Source organism: Kogia breviceps, chromosome 18 (genome assembly GCF_026419965.1).
Source record: "Kogia breviceps isolate mKogBre1 chromosome 18, mKogBre1 haplotype 1, whole genome shotgun sequence".
NCBI lineage: Eukaryota > Metazoa > Chordata > Mammalia > Artiodactyla > Physeteridae > Kogia > Kogia breviceps.
Window position 1 is genome coordinate 23,137,200 of NC_081327.1, and position 26,100 is coordinate 23,163,299.

The 26,100-nt window shown below is 34.8% G+C and overlaps 1 protein-coding gene across 7 annotated transcripts in view; it reads left to right on the forward strand.

Moving 5' to 3' along the window:
- PHKB (phosphorylase kinase regulatory subunit beta) overlaps nucleotides 1-26,100 on the forward strand; it is a 198,475-nt gene that overhangs the window by 30,871 nt on the left and 141,504 nt on the right. For all 7 annotated transcript variants that reach the window (XM_059045655.2, XM_059045656.2, XM_067018200.1 and 4 more), the window contains 4 exons: nucleotides 12,517-12,606; nucleotides 14,511-14,649; nucleotides 20,060-20,159; nucleotides 25,091-25,198. In XM_059045655.2, coding sequence (XP_058901638.1) covers nucleotides 12,517-12,606; nucleotides 14,511-14,649; nucleotides 20,060-20,159; nucleotides 25,091-25,198 — 437 coding nt within the window. The remainder of the gene's footprint in view (nucleotides 1-12,516; nucleotides 12,607-14,510; nucleotides 14,650-20,059; nucleotides 20,160-25,090; nucleotides 25,199-26,100) is intronic.

Genomic DNA, 26,100 nt, shown 5'->3' on the forward strand with positions numbered 1-26,100 from the left:
CCCTGAGAAAAACATAATTCAAAAAGGGACAGGTACCACAATGTTCACTGCTGCACTATTTACAATAACCAGGACATGGAAGCAACCTAACTGTCCTTTGACAGATGAACGTATAAAGAAGATGTGGCACATATATATAATGGAATTTTACTCAGCCATAAAAAGAAACAAAATTCAGTTAGTGAGGTGGATGCACCTAGAATCTGTCATACAGAGTGAAGTAAGTCAGAAAGAGAAAAACAAATTGGCATATGCTAACACGTATATATGGAATTTAAAATTAGGTTCTGAAGAACTTAGGGACAGGACAGGAATAAAGACGGAGATGTAGAGAATGCACTTGAGTACAACGTGAGGGGGAAGGGTAAGCTGGGATGAAGTCAGAAAGTGGCATGGATATATATACACTACCAAATGTAAAATAGCTAGTGGGAAGCAGGCCCACAGCACAGGGAGATCAGCTCAGTGCGTTGTGTCCACCTAGAGGGGTGGGATAGGGAGGGTGGGAGGAGATGCAAGAGAGAGGAGGAGTTATAGGGATATATGTATATGTATAGCTGATTCACTTTGTTATACAGCAGAAATTAACACACTATTGTAAAGCAATTATACTCCAATAAAGATTTTTTAAAAAGAAAATATGGCAGAGTTAAGCTACAATTAGAGTAGACAGGAAACAATTTAAGCCATACTAGGTGGTTTGAATAGTGTTCTGCTTGTATACATTTAGTACTGAAAGAATGCCTATTATAGTATTCCAATTCTATAGTTAAATGTATGTATTAGAATGTAGGTTAATTTGTGTTTTAATATCTTCATTATAACATGGGTATGGCAACCTAATATGCAACCTATGCTTCTTAATGACAGATTTGATTCTGCTCCTAAGGGTCTTGAGTTTGCTTTGTCTCCCCACAGAGATTGCATGTTTTGGGGGGATGTTTGACAGTTGGCCATAATTAGACTTGGAGGTTGTTAGTGACATTAAGATTAGTTCTGAATAATCACGCTTCAGAAATAATTACTCATTTTGGTTATAAAGTTGTATGGAAGCCCTGTTAGCATCACTCCTATGTAGTTCAGGGTCATATTTTAGTTGAGCTTTTCTCCTTCTTCCACCCTAAGTAATGCTTGTTTATCTGGCATGTTTAGAGAAAGTGGTAATCTTGGTTTCCTATGGCTTCTGCACATAGATACTAAACTATGTGTATCAACCCAAGGGTACTTTAATATCACATTAACAGCTCAAATTCCATTCAGTTATGTTTTTGCTGTTTCTTAATTACTGATTTTTTATTTATTTTTATTTTTTTTTGTGGTACGCGGGTGTCTCACTGTTGTGGCCTCTCCCATTGCGGAGCACAGGCTCCGGATGCGCAGGTTCAGTGGCCATGGTTCACTGGCCCAGCCGTTCCATGGCATGTGGGATCTTCCCGGACTGGGGCACAAACCCGTGTCCCCTGCATCGGCAGGCAGATTCTCAACCACTTCGCCACCAGGGAAGCCCACTGATTTTTTAAATTACAGATTTAAAATCACTATGTGGGGGCTTCCCTGGTGGCACAGTGGTTGAGAGTCCGCCTGCCGATGCAGGGGACACGGGTTCGTGCCCCGGTCCGGGAAGATCCCACATGCCGCGGAGCTGCTGGGCCCATGAGCCATGGCCGCTGAGCCTGCGCGTCCGGGGCCTGTGCTCCGCAACGGGAGAGGCCACAACAGTGAGAGGCCCGCGTACCACAAAAAAAAATAAAAATAAAATAAAAATAAAAAAAAAAATAAAATCACTATGTGGGGCTTATCCATCCTTGCATTGATCAGGAGGATTCTGATTAACAATCAAAATTCCTTGATTTCTAATTTTGTGACCAGTCCTAGGCTAAGTGCAAGAGGAGATTCAAAAATTTAAGGGTGGAGAAGAGAAGACAATCAGTAGTTAATATACAGTGTGCCAGTGCTATACTTAAAATATTTCATTTAAGTCTCACTACAGTCCTGTGAGGTTAAATTTTCCCCAACTTTACAGATTAGAAGTCCTAGCTAAGAGAGAGCCCAAATCCACAATGTTGTGAAGGACATAGCTGTGATTGCAGCCAAGGTCTATCTGTTTTCACAGCCCATGTTCTTTCCACAACCTCCTAGGTATTATGACAGTGCCTATCCAGGAGCTTCCTTACACTCCTGGGGGATGAGGAGAAGGGACGATGGAGAGCAGGGAGACCTCTTTTTTTTTTACTTGATTGAACCTTGGGATTGACCTTATTCACTAGGGTAAAAGATGGATTCTAAAAAAATGTGGGGCTTCCCTGGTGGCTCAGTGGTTGAGAGTCCGCCTGCCGAGGCAGGGGACACGGGTTTGTGCCCCGGTCCGGGAAGATCCCACATGCCGCAGAGCGGCTGGGCCTGTGAGCCATGGCCACCCAGCCTGTGCATCTGGAGCCTGTGCTCTGCAATGGGAGAGGCCACAACAGTGAGAGGCCCGCGTACCACAAAAAAAAAAAAAAAAAAAAAAAAATGTGATTGGATTCCATACAGGAAAGTTTTGTCAGTTATGATTTTATTGTATGTAGGTCTTCACAGAAGGCAGTTTACTGACGCAGACTCTCAGGACAGCTTTGGAGCAAATTGCCAAAGTCTGATGGTATAGTGTAGGAAATGGCAAAAACGTCTCTGCCCTCTTTTACTTAGCCAGTGATGTAACCTTCAGTGCATTTTGATGAGAAGAAAATTAGCTAGCATTCATTGTCTACAAACTCTATACTGTCAAAAGTACTTTTGCTTTTTTTCTGGTTGAGAATATTTTTATTCTTAGTGTTAGCTTACTTTTCTAATTCATAGTTTATTGTGATTTTTTTTGATTAACATTCAAAACTTCCTCTGTTCAAGCTTACCCTGTAAAGTGTTATCAGGGCAATTTATAACTAGTAGTATTAACATTCATATTAAATGCATTACTGAACTCTGCCAAGACAAGAAATACAGACCAGGATTTATCAAAGTGCAAATGATAAAGGAAAATGGTTTGTTTCCATCTTTCTAAATGCTGAATAGCTTAAAAGTATTATTTCTGTAGGACTTGTGTTTAATAACATATGACACAGCAAAATGCCTCATGTCACATGCTTTTAATCACTATAATAACAAGACATAATAAAATTGAGTATTTCTTGTAAAGATTGGGAATGGTGTATAGTGAAGTTCTTTTTCCCCTCCATGTAATTCAATTAATATTTAACTAAGATGCTATCATTTAAGTCTTAGAAGTTTGGAATTGAAAATTTTTTTACTTGTAATACAAGTATGAAATAATGACTCTGGGTTTCTCTTCAAAAATCTTATATGTTCAGATTAGTATTATCCTTTATAAAGTAACTCACTTGTAAGCTATATACATTTATTCTAGTGAGCAAATCATTTTTAAATCATATCCTTTTATGATTTCATTCAGATCCTCCTTTATGAGCAATAGAAGAAGAGAACAGAACAGATTAAAATAGAAGAATAGAACAAGTTAAATTACTACATGGTCACAGCTTAGGGTATTGATCAGTGAGTCTTACCTAACTTCATCTGATGAATCACCTTATTCAGCTGATTCCGAGTAATTGTTGGGAAATTTTAGATATCAGAGGATATTAATTCCATTTGTGGAATAAATATTTATTGAGTGCTCACTGTTTTCCGGGCACTTTTGGTACTGGGGTTATAACAGTGAGTATAACAACTACTGTTGAGAAATTTAAATAACTGTCATTTCTGAATGCATTTTTTTTCATAAAGGGTGTTCCAGAAACTTTTTAGAAACATTAGAATTGTTAGAATACAGCTCTGACCTCACAGAAATCATATGCATTCATGGTATATTATGGCAAGGGACTCTACTAGACTATAAATAAGAAAGGGAAATGAAATAGCTAATTGAGCGATTGGTATTTATAAGGTCAACTCATGAAACATCAACCAGATTTAATATCCTTAAATAGATTTTATTGGCCGTGCTCCTTCCTTAAAGGTCACTGGAAGAACTTAATACCTTTTTATTAAAAATAAAATGGGAACAGTTGAATGGCCTTTTCACATCTTATTTGGATTAGTTGAAGAGGCAAATTTTACTTCATTTTTAAAAAGTTGTGCTATTTTATATTTGCCACTTCATATTTTACATTTAAAATATGTTTCTTACCCAACTTGCCATGGAGAAACATAGACTTAAGGAGTTGAGGGTTCAGATGAACTGTGATAATAAATTGGAGTTAAGTAAGGAAAAGTATATATATATATGTATATATACATGTACATATAATTTTGGAGCAGTCTGTTGTTTAAAGCAGAAAATGAAAACAGGGATTTAGGGCTCTTAACTCTTCTTAGCCAAGCATTTTTATGAGGTTTCATGGTATAGGACAAAGGGCACACATATAGTTTGTCTTTAGAGAACCCCATGTTCAAATTTAGACTGCCATTTAATAACTTCTTTGTGCTTCAATTTAATGCCAACCTCCTTCCTTTGTCAGGAAGATGAAATGGGACAGTGTATGTAAAGTATCTGGTACAATGCATGCAAAATTTCCCTTTCTCATTTTAAGAAATTATACAGTAAAGAAAATCATGGTTTAAGTTTTGTTTCTTTGTTTTGGAAGGAGATGTTGGTGATCTTGAAGATGCTCAAAGTGCTGAGTCATGTATAGTGTACTTGAACCTTTTAACTATAAAAGTTAATGGGTATCCATTCTAAAGTTAGTAAGGTAAGTTTTCAACTTGTCTAATCATGAAAGTCTGAAGAGGTGGGACTAGATGATTAAATCAAGTTGGATGGGAGCAGCAGGAGATAGCATAGCCTGTGAGAATATTATAAACTGGTCATCAGAAGTTTCCTGAAAACAAACTTTTCAGGAAAACTATTTTTGTCAGCTTCTCTCCTTTTTTCCCCTCTCTTACCAAACTTTCACTGCCATTTACTATGTACTAGATATGGTCCCTGTTGTAGATCGGCTCCCAGTGCAGTATAGCACATTAATCAACTAGTGAAAATAAAATATATTGTCATAAGCAAGAACTGTACTTAAGGTATTTACAGAGTGCTGTAAGAATGCAGAATATGGAACAATTAACTCTGCCTGTGGAATTGAAGAAGGCCTCCCCCTAATCATGTGGGTCATGCAGTTCAATTCAATAAACATTTGGATTGTGAACCTCCTAGTACAAGCATTAGGGATACAAAGGTGAGAATGTATTAGAATAATTTGTCCCTTCTATAGTAGTATCCTTCTAGTTTTTATCAGTGGAGGAATAAAAGGGAATTTTAAGATGAAGAATTTATCATCCCAAGTTAATGATTTAATTTAAATTTCAAAGTTGCTTGAAAATACATTGTATCATGTATAGATGATAAACATATAATTATTATACTCTGGGAAGCCTTGATATCTTAACAACTCAGAAATTAATGTTTTAATAATTAACTGATAAACCACAGATGTGGTTTGCATATATTTTCTATGTTCATATACAAGGCTATCTCTTTGCTTTTCCATGCCTTCCTGGTCTGTACCCTTCCCGCCCTCCTCACCTTCTCTATATGCATGTAAGTATAAGGACTATCCAAACCTCATGAAACTGTGGGGCTTTTTGACCCTGTACAATGCAAGGGCTTCAGATTCTTCTTAGTTCCTGATTATTTTGTTGGAGAATATGTTAGCTCAGGGATTTTGGTTATTCAACTGCTTTTTTGTACCTACTTTCTTATTAGTTTATTAGCCTCTGCACTTCACAGTCTTCAAAAACTTAGGCTTAAGAGACTAAGGCTTTCAGAGACTTTCCTGACTGAAAAATCACAGTTCTTAATGTCCTATGTCTATAAAATTAGCTGTTAACCATTAGCTCAGGCAGAAGATTCTAAAGTTGCAGTCTTTAGAACTGATGAATCTCACCCTGCTCCATTCCCAAAGTTAGAGAATCATGAATAAAACGCAGACAGAAGATATTAATTGATTCTTTCCTTGGGCTAAAATTCTACTTTCACATTTTTTGTGTATTTCTCTGCTAGAACCCAAGACCTATAGAAAAATGAAAGGGTACAGCATACTTTATATTTTAACTTTGTGTCAATATGCATCATTGAGTGCGACGTACAGTACTTAAAAAAATCAATATATGTTGCTCCAAGCAATTGTGATTTTTAGAGACATTAATGTAGCTGCACATGAAGCTGATTATTGTTTAAGCTGTTGTAAATATCATATGTCCATCATGGGTTTGAAATCTTGCATATAAGTAGATCAAATGCTACATTATTAGATACTAGAGTTTTTATATAGCTTTTGAAAATTAAGTTGTATTATTTCAAGAGGAAATTGTCTATTTGTATCCCGTAGTTTGAGATGGTCTCTTTATAATTTAGGACAAATGGATCTTTCTATTGAATATTTTGTAACCTAAAAAAAAAAATTTTACCAATTTGATCTTTTTAAAATGAATGGAACTTACTACTTACTTTAAAAGCGGTTTAGAAAACAAATTCCCAATGGATAAAATAGCTAAGTGGGAAACTTTATTTTTTTAACATTATAAAAAACTTAGAAGAAAATTGCAGTAACTATATGTATAACCTTGGGGTTATCAAAAACCTTTTTATTTATTTATTATTATTTTTAAATAAATTTATTTATTTATTTATGGTTGTCTTGGGTCTTTTTTGCTGTGCATGGACTTTCTCTAGTTGCAGTGAGTAGGGGCCACTCTTCATTGTGGTGCGTGGGCTTCTCATTGCGGTGGCCTCTCGCTGCGGAGCATGGGCTCTAGGCTCATGGGCTTCAGTGGTTGTGGCATGCAGGGTCTAGAGCGCAGGCTCAGTAGTTGTGGCACACAGGCTTAGTTGCTCTGCAGCATGTGGGATCTTTCCATACCAAGTCCCTATCAAAAACCTTTTTAAACAGAAAGGAAGACTAGAACCAAACGAGGAAAGAGATAGATTGACCATTACTTCTTTTTTTTTTAAATTTTGACATTGGTATACTAATGAAAGCTCAGGGGAAAATATTTGAAATGGAAATGTTAAATAGCACACAAAACATACAAAGCGCTCTTAGAAATTGATGACAGAAACACTGATAAAGCAGTAGCAAATGGCAATAGGATGTAGGCAGTTCACAGAAGAGCAAATCCAAATGGCCAGTTTGTAAAGATTCTCAAACTCACTAATAGTCTGGGAAATGAAAGTTAAGTAAAAGAGGGCTACTGCTTTACTCCTATCAGATTGGGAAAGCTTTTAAAAGAATGGAGCCTTTATATTACTGGTAGAAATGTGAATTATTTTAGCCTTTTTAAAAAATGTAATTTGCCATTTGTTGTAAAAAGTGCATTTATCATTTAATTCAATACTACTTCTTTACATGACATTACTGAATGCAGAGTTGGGAAGATATGTATTGTAACGTGCTATTACATACTATTTCCAATGTACAGATATATAGGTATAAATAAACTCAAAAGTATATATAATAGTAGAATGTAGTAAAATAATTAGGAATTGATGAGGCTTGATTATTTATTACCATTGTTTTTAATAATTAGTTGTAATTTAATTTGCAGTTATGGCTGTGTTTCACAACCAGTCCCAAAATTCCTGACAATTTAACAGTTGACTCTCTCCAGCCAGTTCTAACTGGTTCTAGCACACTCCTGGTTATATCTATGTATATCTGTGTTTTTCAGTATTGTTTGTGATGGTAAAAATAGGAAGCAAATTATATACCCACTGATGGGGGGCTAGTGGATTAAGTTGTAGTATAGCAAAAGAAAGAGCCATCACTTTTAGTGATTTCCCGTGTGTTGTTAAATGAGAGGAGCTAAATGCAAGCACAGGTCTGTGTCATGATCCCATTTTTATATAATGAGCAAGGGACGACTTTTCTCTCATTTTTGCCTATATGTTTGATTATATAAACATGGAAAAATGTGTGGTTATGAGTGCAGAAGAGGGCAAGAGGATGAGGTAAGGAAAAAAAGGACTTATGTCCATGAGAAGAACAGTATGTATGTTATGATCCTATATGTGGTAAATTTTATGTGTTTATGTGATATATACACACTAAAAAATATATACACATTAAAAAATATATACACAGTAAAAAATGCCTGAAAAGAATGCACTAAAATGTTAATGTACCAAATGTACCAAAACGTACCAAAATGTTAATGATACGATTTTTAGGGTGATAGAATGTAATCTTTTTTTTTAATCTGAAAAGAAATTATTTTAATTGAGGGAGAGAATAAGAATCCTATGGTCCTTTCTAAGGATTTAAATTTATAATAAAATTATCCTGTGAAAGGGCATACTTGGGTCAGTGTGTCAATAAAATTTACCCTTTAGTGATATAATTTCTTCACCTAAACCTTCATGTGTATCACTTCAAAAAAAATCTTAGTATATAGTATCTTGTTTCATGAGACATGTGTATAAGTTTTAGAACTGTATTAGAACTTCCCTGATGATGCAGTGGTTAAGAATCTGCTCGCCAATGTCGGGGACATGGGTTCAAGCTCTGGTCTGGGAAAGTCCCACATGCTGCAGAACAATGAAGCCCCTGTGCCACAGCTACTGAGCCTGTGCTCTATGGAGCACGTGAGCCACAACTACTGAGCCCGTTTGCCACAACTACTGAAGCCCACGTGCCTAGAGCCTGTGCTCTGCAACAAAAGAAGCCACCACGATGAAAAGTGCGCACTGCAACAAAGAGTAGTCCCTGCTCGCCACAACTAGAGAAAGCCCATGTGCATCAACAAAGACCAAATGCAGCCAAAAATAAAATAAATTGAAAATAAATTTTAAAAAATAACTATATTAAGTATGTGTGCATATATGTATATATATTTATGACAACATTTTCCTGGAGTTCAGTTGTTACCTTCATATTTAGATGGCAATTCATTATTTGAAATTGCTCGTAAGTTTAGAGATTGCAATGCAGGAGTTCCCTGTTTTCTGTACCCCACAGGGGGATTAAATTTTTCTGTCCTTTGTCTTTTAAGGAACTCACCACTCTACCCTGTTATTCATATATATATATATATATATATATATATATATGAATATATATATATATATTATATATATATATATATAATATAATCTTATTCAAAACCTTACCTTTCTTCCTAATCTGTAGTCCTTGGTAGCCTGCTAGATGTATGGTCCAGAGTCGTATGCATTCACTGTATATATTAACTGAATGAATAAAATGATATTTATCTTAGTCTACCACCATACATGGAAAAATGATAAAGCTACTTTAGGGATCATGAAAGTCTTGATTAATAATATTTTTGTATGTATTAAAGAGCTTTGAATCATATAAAGTAAGATGCCCAAATAATACACTTATGATGTTGTTTTGGTTTACTGATCAGTTTTCCGCATTGAATTTCCTCTTGGGTCATCTACTTCATGCTTTTAACAGTTGCTGTTTAACTATCAGTGCTGTTTTGTGATTTCTTAAGAGCCTCTCCATAACACTCAGAAACCTTCTGGGTTTATAGTGCAAAATTCAGAAAGCTTATACCTTTGTTAAGTTTATCTCTTTCTGTTGGTTTTTTTTTTTTTTTTTTTTGCGATATGCGGGCCTCTCACTGCTGTGGCCTCTCCCGTTGCGGAGCACCGGCTCCGGACGCGCAGGCTCAGTGGCCATGGGTTACAGGCCCAGCCGCTCCGCGGCATGTGGGATCTTCCCGGACCGGGACACAAGCCCGTGTCCGCTGCATTGGCAGGCGGACTCTCAACCGCTGCGCCACCAGGGAAGCCCAAGTTTATCTCTTTCTATAATACTGTTTATGTCTTACAGAGCAGCTCATTCTTTAGTCTCTTTGTTAGTAAATAGCCCTTTCTTCCTTCATGATAAAGCTGTAATATTTCTCTTCAGGTAACAACTTCTGCTTCATCTTCTTTGTCACTGTTATCTTTTTGACGTAATGTGTTCTGAAATGAAGATTAGACTATTTTTCTAATACAAAATGAATTGTCAGGTAAAAAATCAGGTTGACATGTTTAAACTCATTTTACAAACTTGATAACTGCTAAGTTTCATTTTACTTTGTGGTGTTTAGATATAGGCAAAATTCAAATGAGAAAAACATGGAAAGAAGAAATATATATTTTAAAAATTCATTTCATTTTGAACTCTAAACATTATTAGAGTTTTCTGTTATTTTGCATCTTTGTCTTTGGGAACTTGTACTCCATTGTTGATTTCTTTCTCCTCCACATTTGTATTGGTATTGATGCTTTTCAGATGTTTAATTCTTGTTTAAAATGTTTCCATTATTGCTTTTCCTTTCTAAGTAATTTAATTTTATGCAGTTATTTCAGAAGCAATATAGTGGTGATCACTGAAGTGTTGACATTTATCTAGCCAAGCTGTTCTTAATTTACCATGGGCTTTCTTTGAAGATATAGGAAGGTATAAGAAAACATAGATTCTCAGTGAATTAGCTGATTTTACTTTTATACTTTTCTGCTTTGCTTTGAACATCTTCTCTTTTAGCTCTTGCTGAATGGGTATTTATTTTCTTGAAGTCTGATTTCCCGTTTCTTTATTTATTGTTGCTTCTAAGAAACTCCATGGGTGATTTTATTGAAAAACATTAGATGACAGAATCATTTTAGTCTTTTGGAGGAGGTAAGGGGCACCTTAAATGTAATAGTACTTTTAAAGGAAGTATTTTTTTCACTCTAAAAACCCTGATACAATGTCATTAAAATAATCTTTCAGAATAAATTCACCTGTTATTATAATGCAAGTAGATTTCAGTTTTGCATATTCTATTTCAATCTTTATCCATATGCACATGTATTATTTATCTAATTGTAATGAAAATATATATGCAACATTTGGTGATTTTATTTTTCTCATATAAAGCAAAATCTTAGCTCTACGAATAGTACTCTAAATAAAAACAAATCATTCCACCACAAAATAAATAAAAACAAATCAAAATAAAATCTAAGTAGAGACATCATTCCACAATCATTCCACCCCAGCAAACATGTCCCCTTTAGTCTTTGTATATCCATATGCACAATTTAAAACGTGATGATTTGTACCTGATTTTATTTTATTAATTATGGCTGAATTTCACCAAGAGTGTGTAGACCCCCCAGAGCTTATCACCTAACATGCAAGCATTCCTTCCCAGCTGCCAGGCTGCCCATATACTGCCAATATACTTAAACCTGCCCAGAGCTAATTGAATACAGAGAGGCAGAGAGCATGTGTTGACCCTTGCCTCCTTTGTGGTCCAGGTGCTTTCCTCTCTGTGTTGGTAGTCCTCTCCGTACTTCACTATGGGAGCCATTCTCGTTGGTGTCATTGTGAAGACTTTTTTAGAAAAATCTCTTCACTCAGAGCAAGTCATTTCATATTCCCTGTTTTCATCCATAAGTCATCTCTTTCTAACAGAAGATAATGGGACTATTGCCTGAATGTGTAGATCTTTACCTTACTTCCCCTAAACATAAAGAGATTTCAAATAACTTGGCTTTAAACTAGCATACTGGACATAGCAATTTTACGAACATAAATGCTTTAATTTTCTTTAAAAACTGATTCTTAATGCCTGCCAACACGACCCCCTGCCCTGGTAAGTTATAGGTTCACTCTTGTGCTATGTTGTTAGACTATATGACATGGATTACCTGAGTCCCAGGGTGGATTAATTGTGACTTTGAGATGTTTATAATTTGAGTGCTTTTAACAAGAATGAGAGTCAGTACTTACTCTGATGGCTGAAGGGTCAGATGTCTTCCTTTCAGTCAGCAGCTGAGAAAGTGCACTAGTCAAGTGAACAATTTTCTGTATCCATTTTGTGGCAGATTATCATGATTAACATGAATTTTGTAGCTTTTGAGCAGTGTATTCTGCTAACACCTTGCTGCAGTTTCCGTGGCTGAGAAGTAGAAATGGTTTCTGCTTATAGTCTAGATAATAAGGCAAATATTATCTACCTAGGAGAAAGTGGAGGCTTCAGGCTTTCAGTATGAAAACTATCTGAATATTCATGAAGTGGATGACCTTGAAACATGTACAGTATCTTTTTCCTTGAGGTTTTGGGGGTATGATTGTTTGACAGAAAACTGCCTGATAATGCATGAGGATAAGGAATAAGGTTTGGATTTCAGGGCATATAGATATATTGATGTTTCTCAGAAGGAACTGAAATTATTGAGCTACTGGACTACCACAGGAGTATTAGTGATATCTGAGATGTTAGAACCAGTATACACGAGTTAGTTAGCTTGATTGCTGGGGGTGAGGAGGGGGATAGCTCATAACATTTAGAAATACTACAAGTGCTTTCTTCTTCTTCCTTTTCCCACCCAAAATTTGACAAGTAGTGAAATGTGATAGTTCACTATAAAAATGAAAATTAGATTGCTAAGTAGAGCATTTCATTTGTTTAGAAGTTTCTTTGTTTATCTGGATGAAAATGATTGAATTTGATGGGTTTTCATTTTTCTTTCAGGCTCAGTTTATGAACCTCTTAAAAGTATTAATCTTCCGAGACCTGATAGTGAAACTCTGTGGGATAAATTGGATCACTATTACAAAATTGGTAAGCAAAACCTGAGGAAAACATGTCCTTAGGTAGCTATGCCTTAGTTATCTTATATACATTATATGGATGATGTTCTCTCATTTGGATGTTGGGGTAGTTTCAGTGCTTAGACAGTTACATATTCCAACTGCATATGATAATGGGGACTATAAAAGGAATCTGACAAGTCATATCTGTCCCTTGAATCCTTTTGAAACTGTCACCAGTGTCCTCTGTGTCCTTTAAGTCTTCCTAAATAGTACCAGATTTGAGAACTAGAGGCTGTCTCTTGAATAATTCTTACACAAAGATTTTGTAGAAGTATTCCTTGCTTATTTACCTATACGTGGTTCCTACGTAGTCCTGAACCTTTTATATCCATTTCTAATTCATTGAGATTCAAAAGGTAATCTCAGGTTACTGTTACTGATATCAGGTCCCTGTTTTTTTGGTTGCTATTTTGTTTTTGTCAGGATCAACCTGACAAATTTTGTTACTTAATGTGAGCAAGCAATTTTGAGATATGTATGTATTTAGGGGGCTCCTCTTTGTTCATCAGACCATAAGTTGGAAATGTCTATTAATTTTTTTTCTCAGTTTGCTTCTTGTGCCATTTATGTGGCCTAGTATGTCAAATATAAAATTTGATTTATTTATCTCACTAAGGAGAAGGATTTTTTTGTGTCAACATCATGTAAAACCTTATTTCAACTTATTTTGGTCAAGATTCTGGTATATATTCTTATGTTGCCCACTTATTATCTTTGTAGCTATAACTAGCTAAAGAGATTAAACTGCCTTTTAAAAGAAATGTCAGTTTTTTACTTTGGACTATGAGGACCAGTTTTTTACTCTGTGAAAAATAATAAATACCCTGGTATTCTGAAGGAAATGATAATGTCAATTTAGTCTGAAAAAAGAAAAAGAAATTTAAGTCTTTAATCTCTGTGATGGACCAGAGTACTTTAGACCTTTGAAAAACTGTCCTAAAGTAGTTGACATATGCCAATCTAGATTAGAGTAACTTAATTTATTTTGGGGAAAAACATTACTCATCCATTTATAGTTAGACAGGAATAAAATAGCTTTTAGAAAATGTAATTTTAGTGTGTTTATATTTCTATTTTAGGACTCTTTTATAAAAGGTAGTAGAGTTTGCTCTCCGTATCTGCAGATGCAGAACCTGCAGATAAGGAGGGCCTACTGTATTAGCCATTTTAGATAAGGGACTTGAGTGTCTACGGATTTTCGCCTGCATGGTGGGTCCTGGAACCATCCCTGTGCATACTGAGGGACAACTGGAAAACACTGATTTCAGACTTCTTTGACTTAAGTTGAATGTTCACAAAATAATTATTTGCTTGCTGTTTTCATGTCATATAAGGATGGGATTCAGTTTTAAAAGGTTAAACATATCACTAATATAATATGTAAAATGAATACATTGCTCTTCGGGTACGAATTAGTCATCAGTGAAAAACAGGATTCTGGCTTTTTAGGGTTGAGTTAGCTTTGGATTTAGCAAATGTATACAACTCTTTGTTGTATATTTGCTTTATTTTTCCCTATTGAACTTATTTTTGAAAATATACTTAGTTTTTTGGTTAATCTTTTTTTTTCTGTATCTGATGTTACCTTATAACACTTACTGACATAAAGAAGGATGTGCTAAAGGCTTTTAAAATGCCAGTTAGCTGAGTTCTTTCCTCAAAAGTGGAAAGACCCCTTCATGCAGGGTGGATCCCTACTTAGGCTGCAGTTACTAACCCGGAGTTGTTGCTACATCTTCAAAAGTTTTATACTACAGCTAAGTTTAGAAATAACAAAATTGTAGGATGAGGAAACCAAAGAAGTTTAAGACCTTCAGCTCAAGGGAAATGGTTGGCTTTACAATTCATTCTTTTTCTTGTTTTCAATTATAGTCAAGTCAACATTGCTGCTGTATCAAAGTCCAACCACAGGTCTCTTTCCCACAAAAACATGTGGTGATGATCAGAAGGCCAAGATCCATGACAGTCTATACTGTGCTGCTGGGGCCTGGGCTTTGGCTCTTGCATACAGGTAAGCTGGTGTGTCTTTTACTAGTTACTCCAAGTCTAGGTAATAGGGTTTTGTAGCCCCAAGACAAATTGGGCAGCTATCTTTTGGCTCTGCTGCTGAGTCACTGTGTGACCTGCAACTGCTCACATCTCCTTTTAGGACTCTAAACCTTTCAGTTTTCCTAAGGATTTACATGAGACAAGTTCTAACATTTTATGACTTTGTGACCAAAATTTCTCATCTCTAGGTTTGTAAATCATCATTAGTCTTTGACAGAATGAATTGCCCATTTTCATTGAGTTGATTGGTTTCAATCACAGAGGAAATTGATGGTGATTGAATTTTACAGATGATAAAACTAGGGCCTAGAGTAGTTAACAGATTTGTTCAAAATTGCACAACTAGTTAATGACAGAGCCAGGGCCAGGACTCTTCTCCTTCCCTCTCCCAGTTTAGTGTTTTTCTCACTATACTTCTTTGGGGTATCACTTAATAAATCTGGTTGTAAGTCAAATAATTATTTCATAAAGTAAAAGAAAAATAAATCTTTTCACAATACAAAATTCTCCTTACTTCATTTATTTCACTATATATGGAAAGCATCTGTTGTGGGTCCTGACACATAGTCAATAGTGATACATTTTAACTGTTACAAAAATGAGGTTTTTGAATATTAATTTTCTGAAGGTGATACATGCATGTACTTCTGATTTGAAAATTGTATCTTTCACATGAACATGATTCCTCTGTCTTAAATCATTGATACGTTGCACTTGTTAAAAAAAATCAAATAGATGATATAAAGGCAGTCACCTTCAGCACTTGTTTGCTAATGTCACTACCAGTGTTTTTTACCATATTCTTTGTAAGCACAATGTAGCTTCATTAAATGTCTAGCAACTAGTAGTCTTAGGACCAATAGCACCTTAACCAAGTAGTCAAGCCAGTAATGGGACAGACTAACATTAGGTGCCTCCTGATGTGGCACATTACCCATATTGACTTCTTACCAAAATATGTAAATGGCTCTATCTGTAAATAAACAATCAGACAAATCCAGATTGTGACTACTTGTAAGACAACTTGCCTGAGCTCTTAAAAAATGTAGTAATCATAGAAGATTAGAAAATAGGTGTGAAGATGGCTAGGCTATGAGAACTACATGCAATGTGTGAACCTTGATTGAATCACGCATTAAAAAACAGTGTAAAATATATTTGGGGGAAAATTGGATTATATTTGATATACACTGTATATTAGACATTATAGTATCAATTCATTGGGTATGATAATAATATTATTATTATGTAGGAGAATGTCCTTGTTTTTAGGAGATACTTCTGAAATATGTGTAGGTAATGATACTTCAAATACTGCAGAAAATAGAGAATGCAAGCTAATTTTAGCAACTGGTGAATCCAGGTGAAGAGTAATTGTAGCATTCTTTCAGCTTTTCTATAGATTTGAAATTTTTGTAAATAAAATGTTGGGGAAAAATTGCTTAAAAAAAAACAAGAGTACAGGCCTTTTCCCAGGAGGCTTCAAACATCTGATAGAGAATTTAAAATCTTTTCTTTGCTGGGGACACTATGTACTAACTCCCTGGATAATTTATCTTCTTACGTAGTTAAGTAGCAGATTTTTTGTTTTACTAGCAAGTAAAATGTGTTCTATTTGGAGAAATGCAAGAGTACTTACCACAAAATTACTATGAAGCCCTTTTTACTTTCACACTATTATGTTGTGATAGTTTGTTTAGAGAATCCCCATGTTGTAAAATTAGTAGAATTTTGGGGCTTCCCTGGTGGCGCAGTGGTTGAGAGTCCACCTGCCGATTCAGGGGACACGGGTTCGTGCCCTGGTTCGGGAAGATCCAACATGCCGCGGAGCGGCTAGGCCCGTGAGCCATGGCCGCTGAGCCTGCGCATCCGGAGCCTGTGCTCCGCAATGGGAGAGACCACAACAGTCGCGCACCGCAAAAAAAAAAAAAAAAAGAAAGAAAAGAAAAAACATTAGTAGAATTCTGTTTCCATCTCTACTTGTAAATGCTAATGAAATCATATAGATTATATTAGGAAGAATTCCTTAAAAATTAAGCTGTCAGTATTTTCTCTTCAGGAATTTATATCAATCTCTTATTGGTAATGAATACATAATATAAAGTTACTAATTTTTTAAAATGGGAGTAATTTGATTTTTCTAATTGTATTAGTTTTCAATCAGTCTTGTCAACAATCTCTTGAAACCTCACTTCTGTTTGAATTTGTGTGTGTGTGCATGTGTACTGAGGACTTAAAAGGATTATTTTATGCACATTTATATTTCATATACATTAGGAGTATAATTTGATGTTATTTAATTAAATAATTGGTTAAAGTCAAGAGACAATGAAGTAACTTATTTGCAAAAATACACTTTGAAATAGTTTTCCTTAAATGTAATATTACAGTTTCACTTTGTAATTTTGTTTTATTTTAGAGGAGGGAAGAAATACTAAAATGTTTGACTTTTTAAAATGTCATTTACATATCAAGTTATAGTTCTGAATATGCCATTGTTTAAAATTATATTACACGGGCTTCCCTGGTGGCGCAGTAGTTGAGAGTCTGCCTGCAGGGGACACGGGTTTGTGCCCCAGCCTGGGAAGATCCCACATGCCGTGGAGCGGCTGGGCCCATGAGCCATGGCCGCTGAGCCTGTGCATCCGGAGCCTGTGCTCCGCAACGGGAGAGGCCACAACAGTGAGAGGCCTGCATACCGAAAAAAAAAAAAAAAAAATTACATTATATCTATATTACACTATGTATAATTATATTACATTATAATTATATGTGAATATAATTATAATTAATATAAATACTATTTTATATTTTATATAATTACAACTATTATAATTATTTTATTTTATAAATAATTATATTGATTTACATGGTTTAGTTTAAAACTGTTCCTGAACCTAGTCAATTATACAAAATCTGTTAAAAGAAAGTTGAACCTATACTTTATGCCACACTAAAAAGTATCATGTAGGGTTTTCACATTTTTTGTTCTTTCTAATATAACTTCTAGAAAAAAACATGACTTTAAATTAGGGTTTAAATATGGAATTTAGTTTTCTTTACTTTTTATATTTGAGGAGAGTAAGTAATTTTTTTAAGAAGAGTATTGACATGAAAAAGTACTTTCAGACTGTTTAAATATGCATATATTAGAAATACAAAAACTCAAGGCAGACAAGATACCTTGCAGTACTGTCTAAGGGAGAGAAAGGATGCCTTCATGCAAGAAGTTAGCTAGTTCCCTCCCTTGTCAGATTTATTGCTATTTTAGGAACTGAATATAACAGGTGGCCCTAGCTTAGTGCTAGTAAACAGTCAAGTCATATGACCAAACAGTATATTCTTATTTTTTTTTTCCTTGAAGTTCGGCTGTGTGGAAATAATGCACTAATGATAGGATTCAAGTGTTTAGTTTCTTCACTAGTTACATATTTATAAGTATGGAATTCTGGTTCAGATATAAACTCAAGACTTCATATTGTAGAAATATCTGATCAACATCTCCACATAGCTTGTGATCAAATACATTGACTAAAGTTAAATTTAAGGTTATTTATCTGTTTTTTAAAATTAAAAGTATTATTGAGATCATATTAAAACTTTGAATGTGCATCCACAGAGCTGGCTAAAGAGAGTAGAATATTGCCAGTTCGTCGTAGAAAATAGAGGAATTATTTTGGATCACTAGGTTCATTTTAACTCTTAGGAAAGGGAATAGATATATACTAATTGCCTAAATGTTTTTACTCAAATGTAACTCTTCTTTTATTTTCTAAGTCAGAAGAGAAATATTCTTCTGGTTACCACTGTTATTTGCAGAACAAAGGAGAAACATGAAAGCTTCATTGAAATAGGATTCCTTATTGTGGCTGAATTATTCTGGAATATTTTAGTCGTGGTTTAATGTATGTGGAAATTAGAGGCAGATAATTATTTTAAAGGCAATTTTAGAAAAACTTGACTTTTTTTTTCCTGAATTATTTCTTTGTTTTAAGGTGAGGTGGGAATTATATACAGAACATTTCTTTGAGTTCATTATACTCCAGATGTGCTGTTTCCTTCATTTATCGTCGTTCACTGTTATCCGTGCCATAATTTGCTTCTATTAACACTTGGCTCTGACATCAGGGGGAAAATAGATCACAGAGCAGAATCATACTAGTTTTACTTTATTGCCTGCATATGAAAGGAGGAATGATGTTCTAATGACAAATAACTTACTCTTTACTGACAATCACTGTACTATGTTGAAATGATCATCCTTCTTTCCATTACTGGTATGTGAGATCTGTAATTGAAAGAGGTGGTAATTATAGCATACTTTTAAATAAGGAGACAGGTGATGTTTTTTATCAAGTGAGGATGATGGCCAGATATTTTAGTTAAGATTTAGTAAAACAATGAATAAACTACTTCTATTTTTTTCATTGGTGGATAACTCTCATTCATCTTTTGTTTGTTTGTTTTTGCGGTACGTGGGCCTATCACTGTTGTGGCCTCTCGCGTTGTGGAGCACAGGCTCCTGATGCACAGGCTCAGCGGCCATGGCTCACGGGCCCAGCTGCTCCGCGGCATGTGGGATCTTCCCGGACCGGGGCTCGAACCGGCGTCCCCCACATCGGCATCTGGACTCTCAACCACTGTGCCACCAGGGAAGCCCCTCATTCATCTTTTTTGAAGGCCACTGATCAATAATAAAGGAACTTAAAGACAGAAGGACATCTCAACCTAGTTTAATAGTTAGGTGTTAGCTGTTTTTTTTCTTTTTAAAAGCAAGAGATGTAAACTATGGTCAATTGATTTTAAACTAATACCTGAGAATATAAAACTTTATGCCCAAATGCATCATGTATCATACTGGATGCATGTTTTTGCTGAAGGCATTCCTGACTGAAGTGCCCAGCCTGGCCTTTTTAAACACACGGCAGAACAAAGAAGTCATGTGCCTACCTTAATCTACAGTTCCTTGAATCCAAGTGGCCATTGCATAACCTAAAGGTATTGATATTTAAAATTGCCTCTACTCTGTAACAGTGAATTAAAAAAATCTTTTGGTGGATTTTTCCAATATAGAAATATCCTTTAAATTTTCAGCTAAGTCAGTGTTGAAAATATTATATACTATTTTTAAAGCAATTGGCTTACTTCCTTAAAAGAAGGAGAAATTTGTGCAAGTTTCATTATGGGATTTTTTTTTTTTCCCAGCATTTCTACATCTGGTGGTAAATTGTAGTTTCACTGTTATAGAATTAGTAGATGTTGCCAGAACATAGGATTAGCTGGCTAGATAGTTAAATACTTAATTATCAAAAGCTCTGCTTCCTTTTCAAATGCATTTTCAATTTGTCTCATGAGTTATCTCTCTCACCCAGGCGCATTGATGATGACAAGGGAAGGACCCATGAGCTGGAGCACTCGGCTATAAAATGTATGAGAGGAATTCTCTACTGCTATATGCGTCAGGCCGATAAGGTAAAAACACTGTAGTGTGGACTGAAATTCTCACATCATTCTGAGGCATTAATTTAACCAATATAGCAATAGCATCTTCTGAAGAAGAATGTACTTTCAAAAGGTAAAGCCACGTCCTATGGCAGTCTAGATAGGTTAAAACAGCTCTGCCTTCCCAGCCCAGGGTTTTGAAATACTGAAATTGAAAAAATACGTTAAGCGAGATTGATTGAGAACTGTTATCTGGGCTTTGAATTTGTTCGTATTTTGCATCTGGTGTTTGTTTGATACTCAGTTTCTCAGGAACCTCACGATATCCATAATTCTAACCAATATTGTATTACTTAAGAAAATCCTTATCAAAATTCCTTTTGGACATGTGAATACTGCTTAAGTGAACTTTAGTTTAAGACTATAATAACTTCATTCATTTACATGTAAAGACGTCAGGAATTATAGGCTTAGAAAACAGCAAACTTTACAGGGTTATTTTGGAAATTAAAGAAATAATATGTGTAAGAAAACTTTTTAAACTGTAAAACTCTATACAAATATAATGTGATATTACCCCTACCTACCTACACCTCTGTGTTTCCAGGTCCTAATATAGTAAGCATCCATATATTGAATATTTACATCAGTGTGTCATGGTTTTCCAACACCACTCCCAGGTTTGATGATTCATTAGCAAAGATGCACTTCAGTAATTAATGCAGGCAATTTTGATCACTTAATGTTTTGTATATCTCTATCATATGAATACTATATTGTTTTTGTGATAGCACATTTTTTTAAGACCTGTATCTGAAGTCAAAATGAAAAAAAAAAAAAAAATCAGTTTTATTCTGTCACCAGAAAATGGCAACCAAACAATGTTAGTTTGCAGAGAAAGTAAATTTATTCACAGCTGATAGTAGAGATATATGAAAAACCTGTAATCTGTCTACTGAGATTTGACTTTGCAAATCATTATTATAAAGGTTTTTCAATGCTTGAAATAAAGTATTATGTCATATTGACATATTTGAATTAAACTTGTATGTCGTATAGATTGAAGTAAGTGTGATTTAAGTTATTTTTTCTTATGTGAGAAGTTTACTGTTTATTTCACATTTAACATTTCATGAACGCTTTATATCTATGAATTCAACTTTTCTCTCAAGGAAACATTGTAAGAGCCATGAATTTCGTGTGTTTGCTAACCAGGCCGACGGACTTAAATTATAATTGTTTATCAAAAGGAAGAAAATGATGTAATATAAATTTTTTTCTTTGTGACTTGTTTAACCAATTGTTAATGTCCTTTTCTAAATATTATTCAACTTTCCTAACCAGTATTCACAATTATGTTTTCTTTTGAATACACTTGAATGTGACTTAAGCTGTATTGAATTCCTTAAATTACAAAGGATTATCATTTTTTGCCTTATGTAGGTATGATGGTAGACCATTAAACTAAGTGTGAGTTGTAAGAAGCTGTAGGTCACATTAGGATTAGGTATTTCTGCATACTACAAAATGTAGGGTTTTACAAATTTTAAAACATTTTCATTGTTATAATCTTTCTTGAGTCCCATAACCTTTAGAGTAGGCATTGAGGATATTACTGTAATTCACATACGACTCAGTTGGAATGAACCATGCACCCAGCTCAGTGTGTCCCACCATACCTTCACCTCTTATTGGTGCTCACCATTTCCTTAATGACTCCATAGCAGTAGAGACTGTTACCATATTTTTATTTTTTTAATTGCATTTTATTTTTTTTTTTGAATTTTATTTTATTTTTTGCAGCAGGTTCTTACTAGTTGTCTATTTTATACACATTAGTGTATATATGTCAATCCCAATATCCCAATTCATCCCACCACCCCACCCCCAAGTACCATATTTTTAAATACGAAATTATATCTTTTAGCCTTCACACTTAAAACTAAAGTAAAACATATTTGTAGTGTTCATGTGCTCTTTGACCTTAAGGCTCATCTTCTGAAGTAAAATCATGACTTCGAAAGTCTAAGGCTCTCCACTTTTGTTGCTTCTCATTGTAAAGCATGCTTCCTGGCATATTTTCTAATAATACTACCTAAAGGAGATATTTTAATTTATTATGAATTTGAGTAAATAGAGTTTTCCTTGATTTGAAGAATGTAGAGCAATCTGATTTCTATTATTGGCTTGCTGCTTGTATTAATTTCTACTTATTAACATTAGGTCATTTTTTACCTTTAAATGTTCATATACCTATTTTTATTAACACTTCTTAAGGAGAAGCATTCACATTTTAAAATCGATTCAGTCTGCAGTTAGTAGTTCAGCAGGCAGGGGTTTGCTTTACAATAGGCTATGAATGTTGCTGTCTCTACCTCCTTCAAAAATTTATTTGTTTAAAATGCTACCAAGTAGTTTCTAATTCATGAGAAATCATTAAACTTTTATAAAGTTTATTTTTCCAGGATTCCCTTATGAGATGATTTTTCCCACCTAAGTGCATATTTTAAGTCTATAAATTAAGAATGGATGACAGCATACTCAGTACCTTTTCTGGAATGATAAACTGCTTATTCACAATGATTAAAGTTTTCAGGAAAAGTCTAAATAAAATACAAGAAGAAAAATCATTATTCTAGATTTTTTTTAATCTAGAAAGTTTTAATTATTCTTTATTTTTACTTGCCAAATATCATACAATAGTAATTGATGTCCTCTTGATTTTGACTGCTTTCAAGAGTACTTTCTGTCTATATTTTACATACAGTATGCCCCATTAATTGTCAAAGCTTATAGAGTTTGGGTCTTTTATTTTTTCTGAAATTTTAAATTATTCGTCTTTAACAGCTTTAAGACTCAAAGCATAATTATATAATTCCCCACTTGAGCATCTTTAATCATTTAGTAGTTGCTTTTCCCCTGACACAGTGATCGAATGGATATAAATTCTCATGCTGGATACTTGTTTGTCTTGAAGACAAATGACAAACACTGCCTTGTCAATTGCAGCAATCACTTTATTAAACTAAGAAAACCTTATCCATCTAGATCCTTTTCAAGTGTACAAAATGTATTTTGTTTTAATTTAATCACATTTTTGTCTATGAGCCCAGAATAATGTTCAACACTTTGAGATAATAGTCATGGTACTGTGAAAGTAGTGACCACATTGATTTCTATTTGTGTAGTCTAAGACAGGAGTCCCCAGCCCCTGGCCCGTGGATGGGTACCAGTCTGCGGCCTGTTAGGAACTGGGCAGTACGGTAGGAGGTGAGCAGTGGGCAAGTGATTGAAGCTTCATCTGCCGCTCCCCATCAGTCTCATTACCACCTGAACTATCAACCCCCCACCCCCCCACCAGTGGGTCAGTGGAAAAATTGTCTTCCATGAAACCGGTCCCTGGTTGGGGACCGCTGGTCTAAGACTATTGCCAGCAGTTTCAGATACTGAGAAGGGGTAGCCTTCTCACCTTCTCTGAGTTAACACTGGATAGCTTGGTCACTACATAGAGGGTGTACATCCCTACCTTTACCTTCACTCTCTCATTTCTGATTATCTTTTGATAGGTCCTAACTTTCATTTTGTTGATTTCAACCATAGGGAGAGCTTATTTGTTTGTGCAGAGCTCTTGGGGGTGCAAAGGTGTGTTAGCCCTCTAGCACAGTACTGTCAAATAAATTTTCTGTGATGATCTAAGTGTTCTCTGTTACTGTGTTGAACAGTTACAGAAGTCACTCTAGTCACATGTGGCTGTTGAACACTTGATATGAGGTCAGTGTAACTGAAGGACTGAATTTCTAAATTTTATATAATTGTAATTTAATTTAATTAGTCACATGTAGCTAGTGGCTACCATATTGGATAGTGTGACTTCTTGAAGCGTGTAAGATAGTGGGACATACAGACAACTAATAAAAATAAAAGACTGGAGAAACAATTGAGGGATAAGCACCCTGATGTAGGTAGGAGTCCAGAGGAAGGAATTTTAGTTGGGGTTCAGAGGGGACTTTATAAAAGAAGGTTTTGTGGGTTTTTTTGAGATAAGACTTTAAGGATGGAGAAGAAATTTGAAGGTAGAGAAGAGAATATGGTTCTGTGTTGTTCCTTAGCCAAGTGAAACAAGACAAGATCATGAATACCCAGATACCATCAAAGAGAGAAGAAAGTCATTGCCTTACATAGAACTATGTGTCATTCTATTCATTCTCTGTTCCTATTCATCTCATACTTCCAGGAACTAGTACTTGGCATACTTGGCATATAACTGGTTAGTAAATGTTTGCCGAATTGAATTAATATCTGTTTGTCCTTGGAGTTTGTCTTTTTGTCATTTAGTAATTACTTAGTATTGTAAAATGGTTAAATTTTTTGTTTAGTTAATAAGTAAAGGTATGGCCTATATTCGCTTGGAATTGGTGCCTTAGTAATGAGAGTATGTGTGGCAAAAGAAATGAAAACATGTTGACAAGAGCATGGGTTACAGTTTGTGATCCTTGGAGAAAAAAAAAGCATTTGAAGTTTTGAACACTTACTGAATTAGAATGTCGCCTGAAGCATTCTTTCACTGAGTGTCATGTAAGCATTTCCAAATAGCAGTACAGTGGGATACAATCCCTGAAATCCTGTCCCACAGAGTAAACCATTATTTGACACTAAAATAAGATGCAAAACATTACAAAAGCCAATGCTACTACATTAATAAGCTCCCTATTACACTTGAGTTGCTATGTTTGTGAAATATCAATTAAGTATTTAACAATTGTGTTAACTGTTAAATTGCTAGTTATGAGTAGGGTTTTGTTTCTTTAGAAAAAGTAATAACATTTCTGCTTTTTTCTATCCTCTGTCTATAAGCTGTTGCTTTCCCCATTAAAAAATGTCTTGAAAAATAATTTATAATCTCTGATCTTGGATGAGAATGTGAATTAGTAGCATTATTCAAATTTTATACTTGATTCTAGGTCCAGCAGTTTAAGCAGGATCCACGCCCGACAACATGTCTTCACTCTGTTTTCAATGTACATACAGGAGATGAGATTCTCTCCTATGAGGAATATGGTCATCTTCAGGTAAAAAGAGTAGATTACAAATTTTCTTCTCCATTTATACTCTACATCATAGAAGATTTGAGGCTATTTACAATTTTTAAAAAATAGATTTCATAGATTGTTCAAAACAGTAGTAGAAAATCAGCCATGAAATGAAGAAATCCCATCAGGACTGAATTAGGTATTGTGATTAAACATTAAATTTGACTGAGTTCTTGGTCCAAAAGCAAAAAGGGCAGGTGGATAGATTGTAATATTATTACCATCTAGAAGAAGGAATCCTACATCTCTTTCAGTGACAAAAGCTTGTTCTTATTACCAAATTTAGAGGAATTTCAATATTTAGGAACTAGGGAATAAAAGACAATTAGCAGTAATATAACAGCAAATCAGAAGGTTTTGTTACATGACAATTCATTTTTGATGTATCAACCTTCAATAAAGCTAAAAACATACCACTAGAATGTAATTCCAAAGGCATTTATGGAGTCTATAAATTTTATCTTACATACTATATTAAATTTTGTATATAAATGTTATATGCTAAGAATACACCATAAGACTTTGTTTTGTTTTCACTTTTTCTCTCACATCTGTGTACTCTTTTTAGCAGGACACCCTATTGCCTTGTTTCTAGGATACAAATATTATATATGCTGTTTATCTTTAATGGATCTTCTTCCTGTTCATCATTTGGTTCTGCAGTCTTTAGGATAGAATACTTATTATTCATATATTCCTTACTAAAATAAGAGTATCTCCTTTGTATAGTTCCTCTCTCTCTAGAGATCTGAAATGTCTTATTTTAGTATGACTCCTCCACAGAAAGTTGTGTCCCCATTTCTAGGCAGCAGAAACTCTTACACTTATTTGTAACCTGTTCCTTGGAGATTTAGTGTTACATGAATATGTAGCTGCTCAAC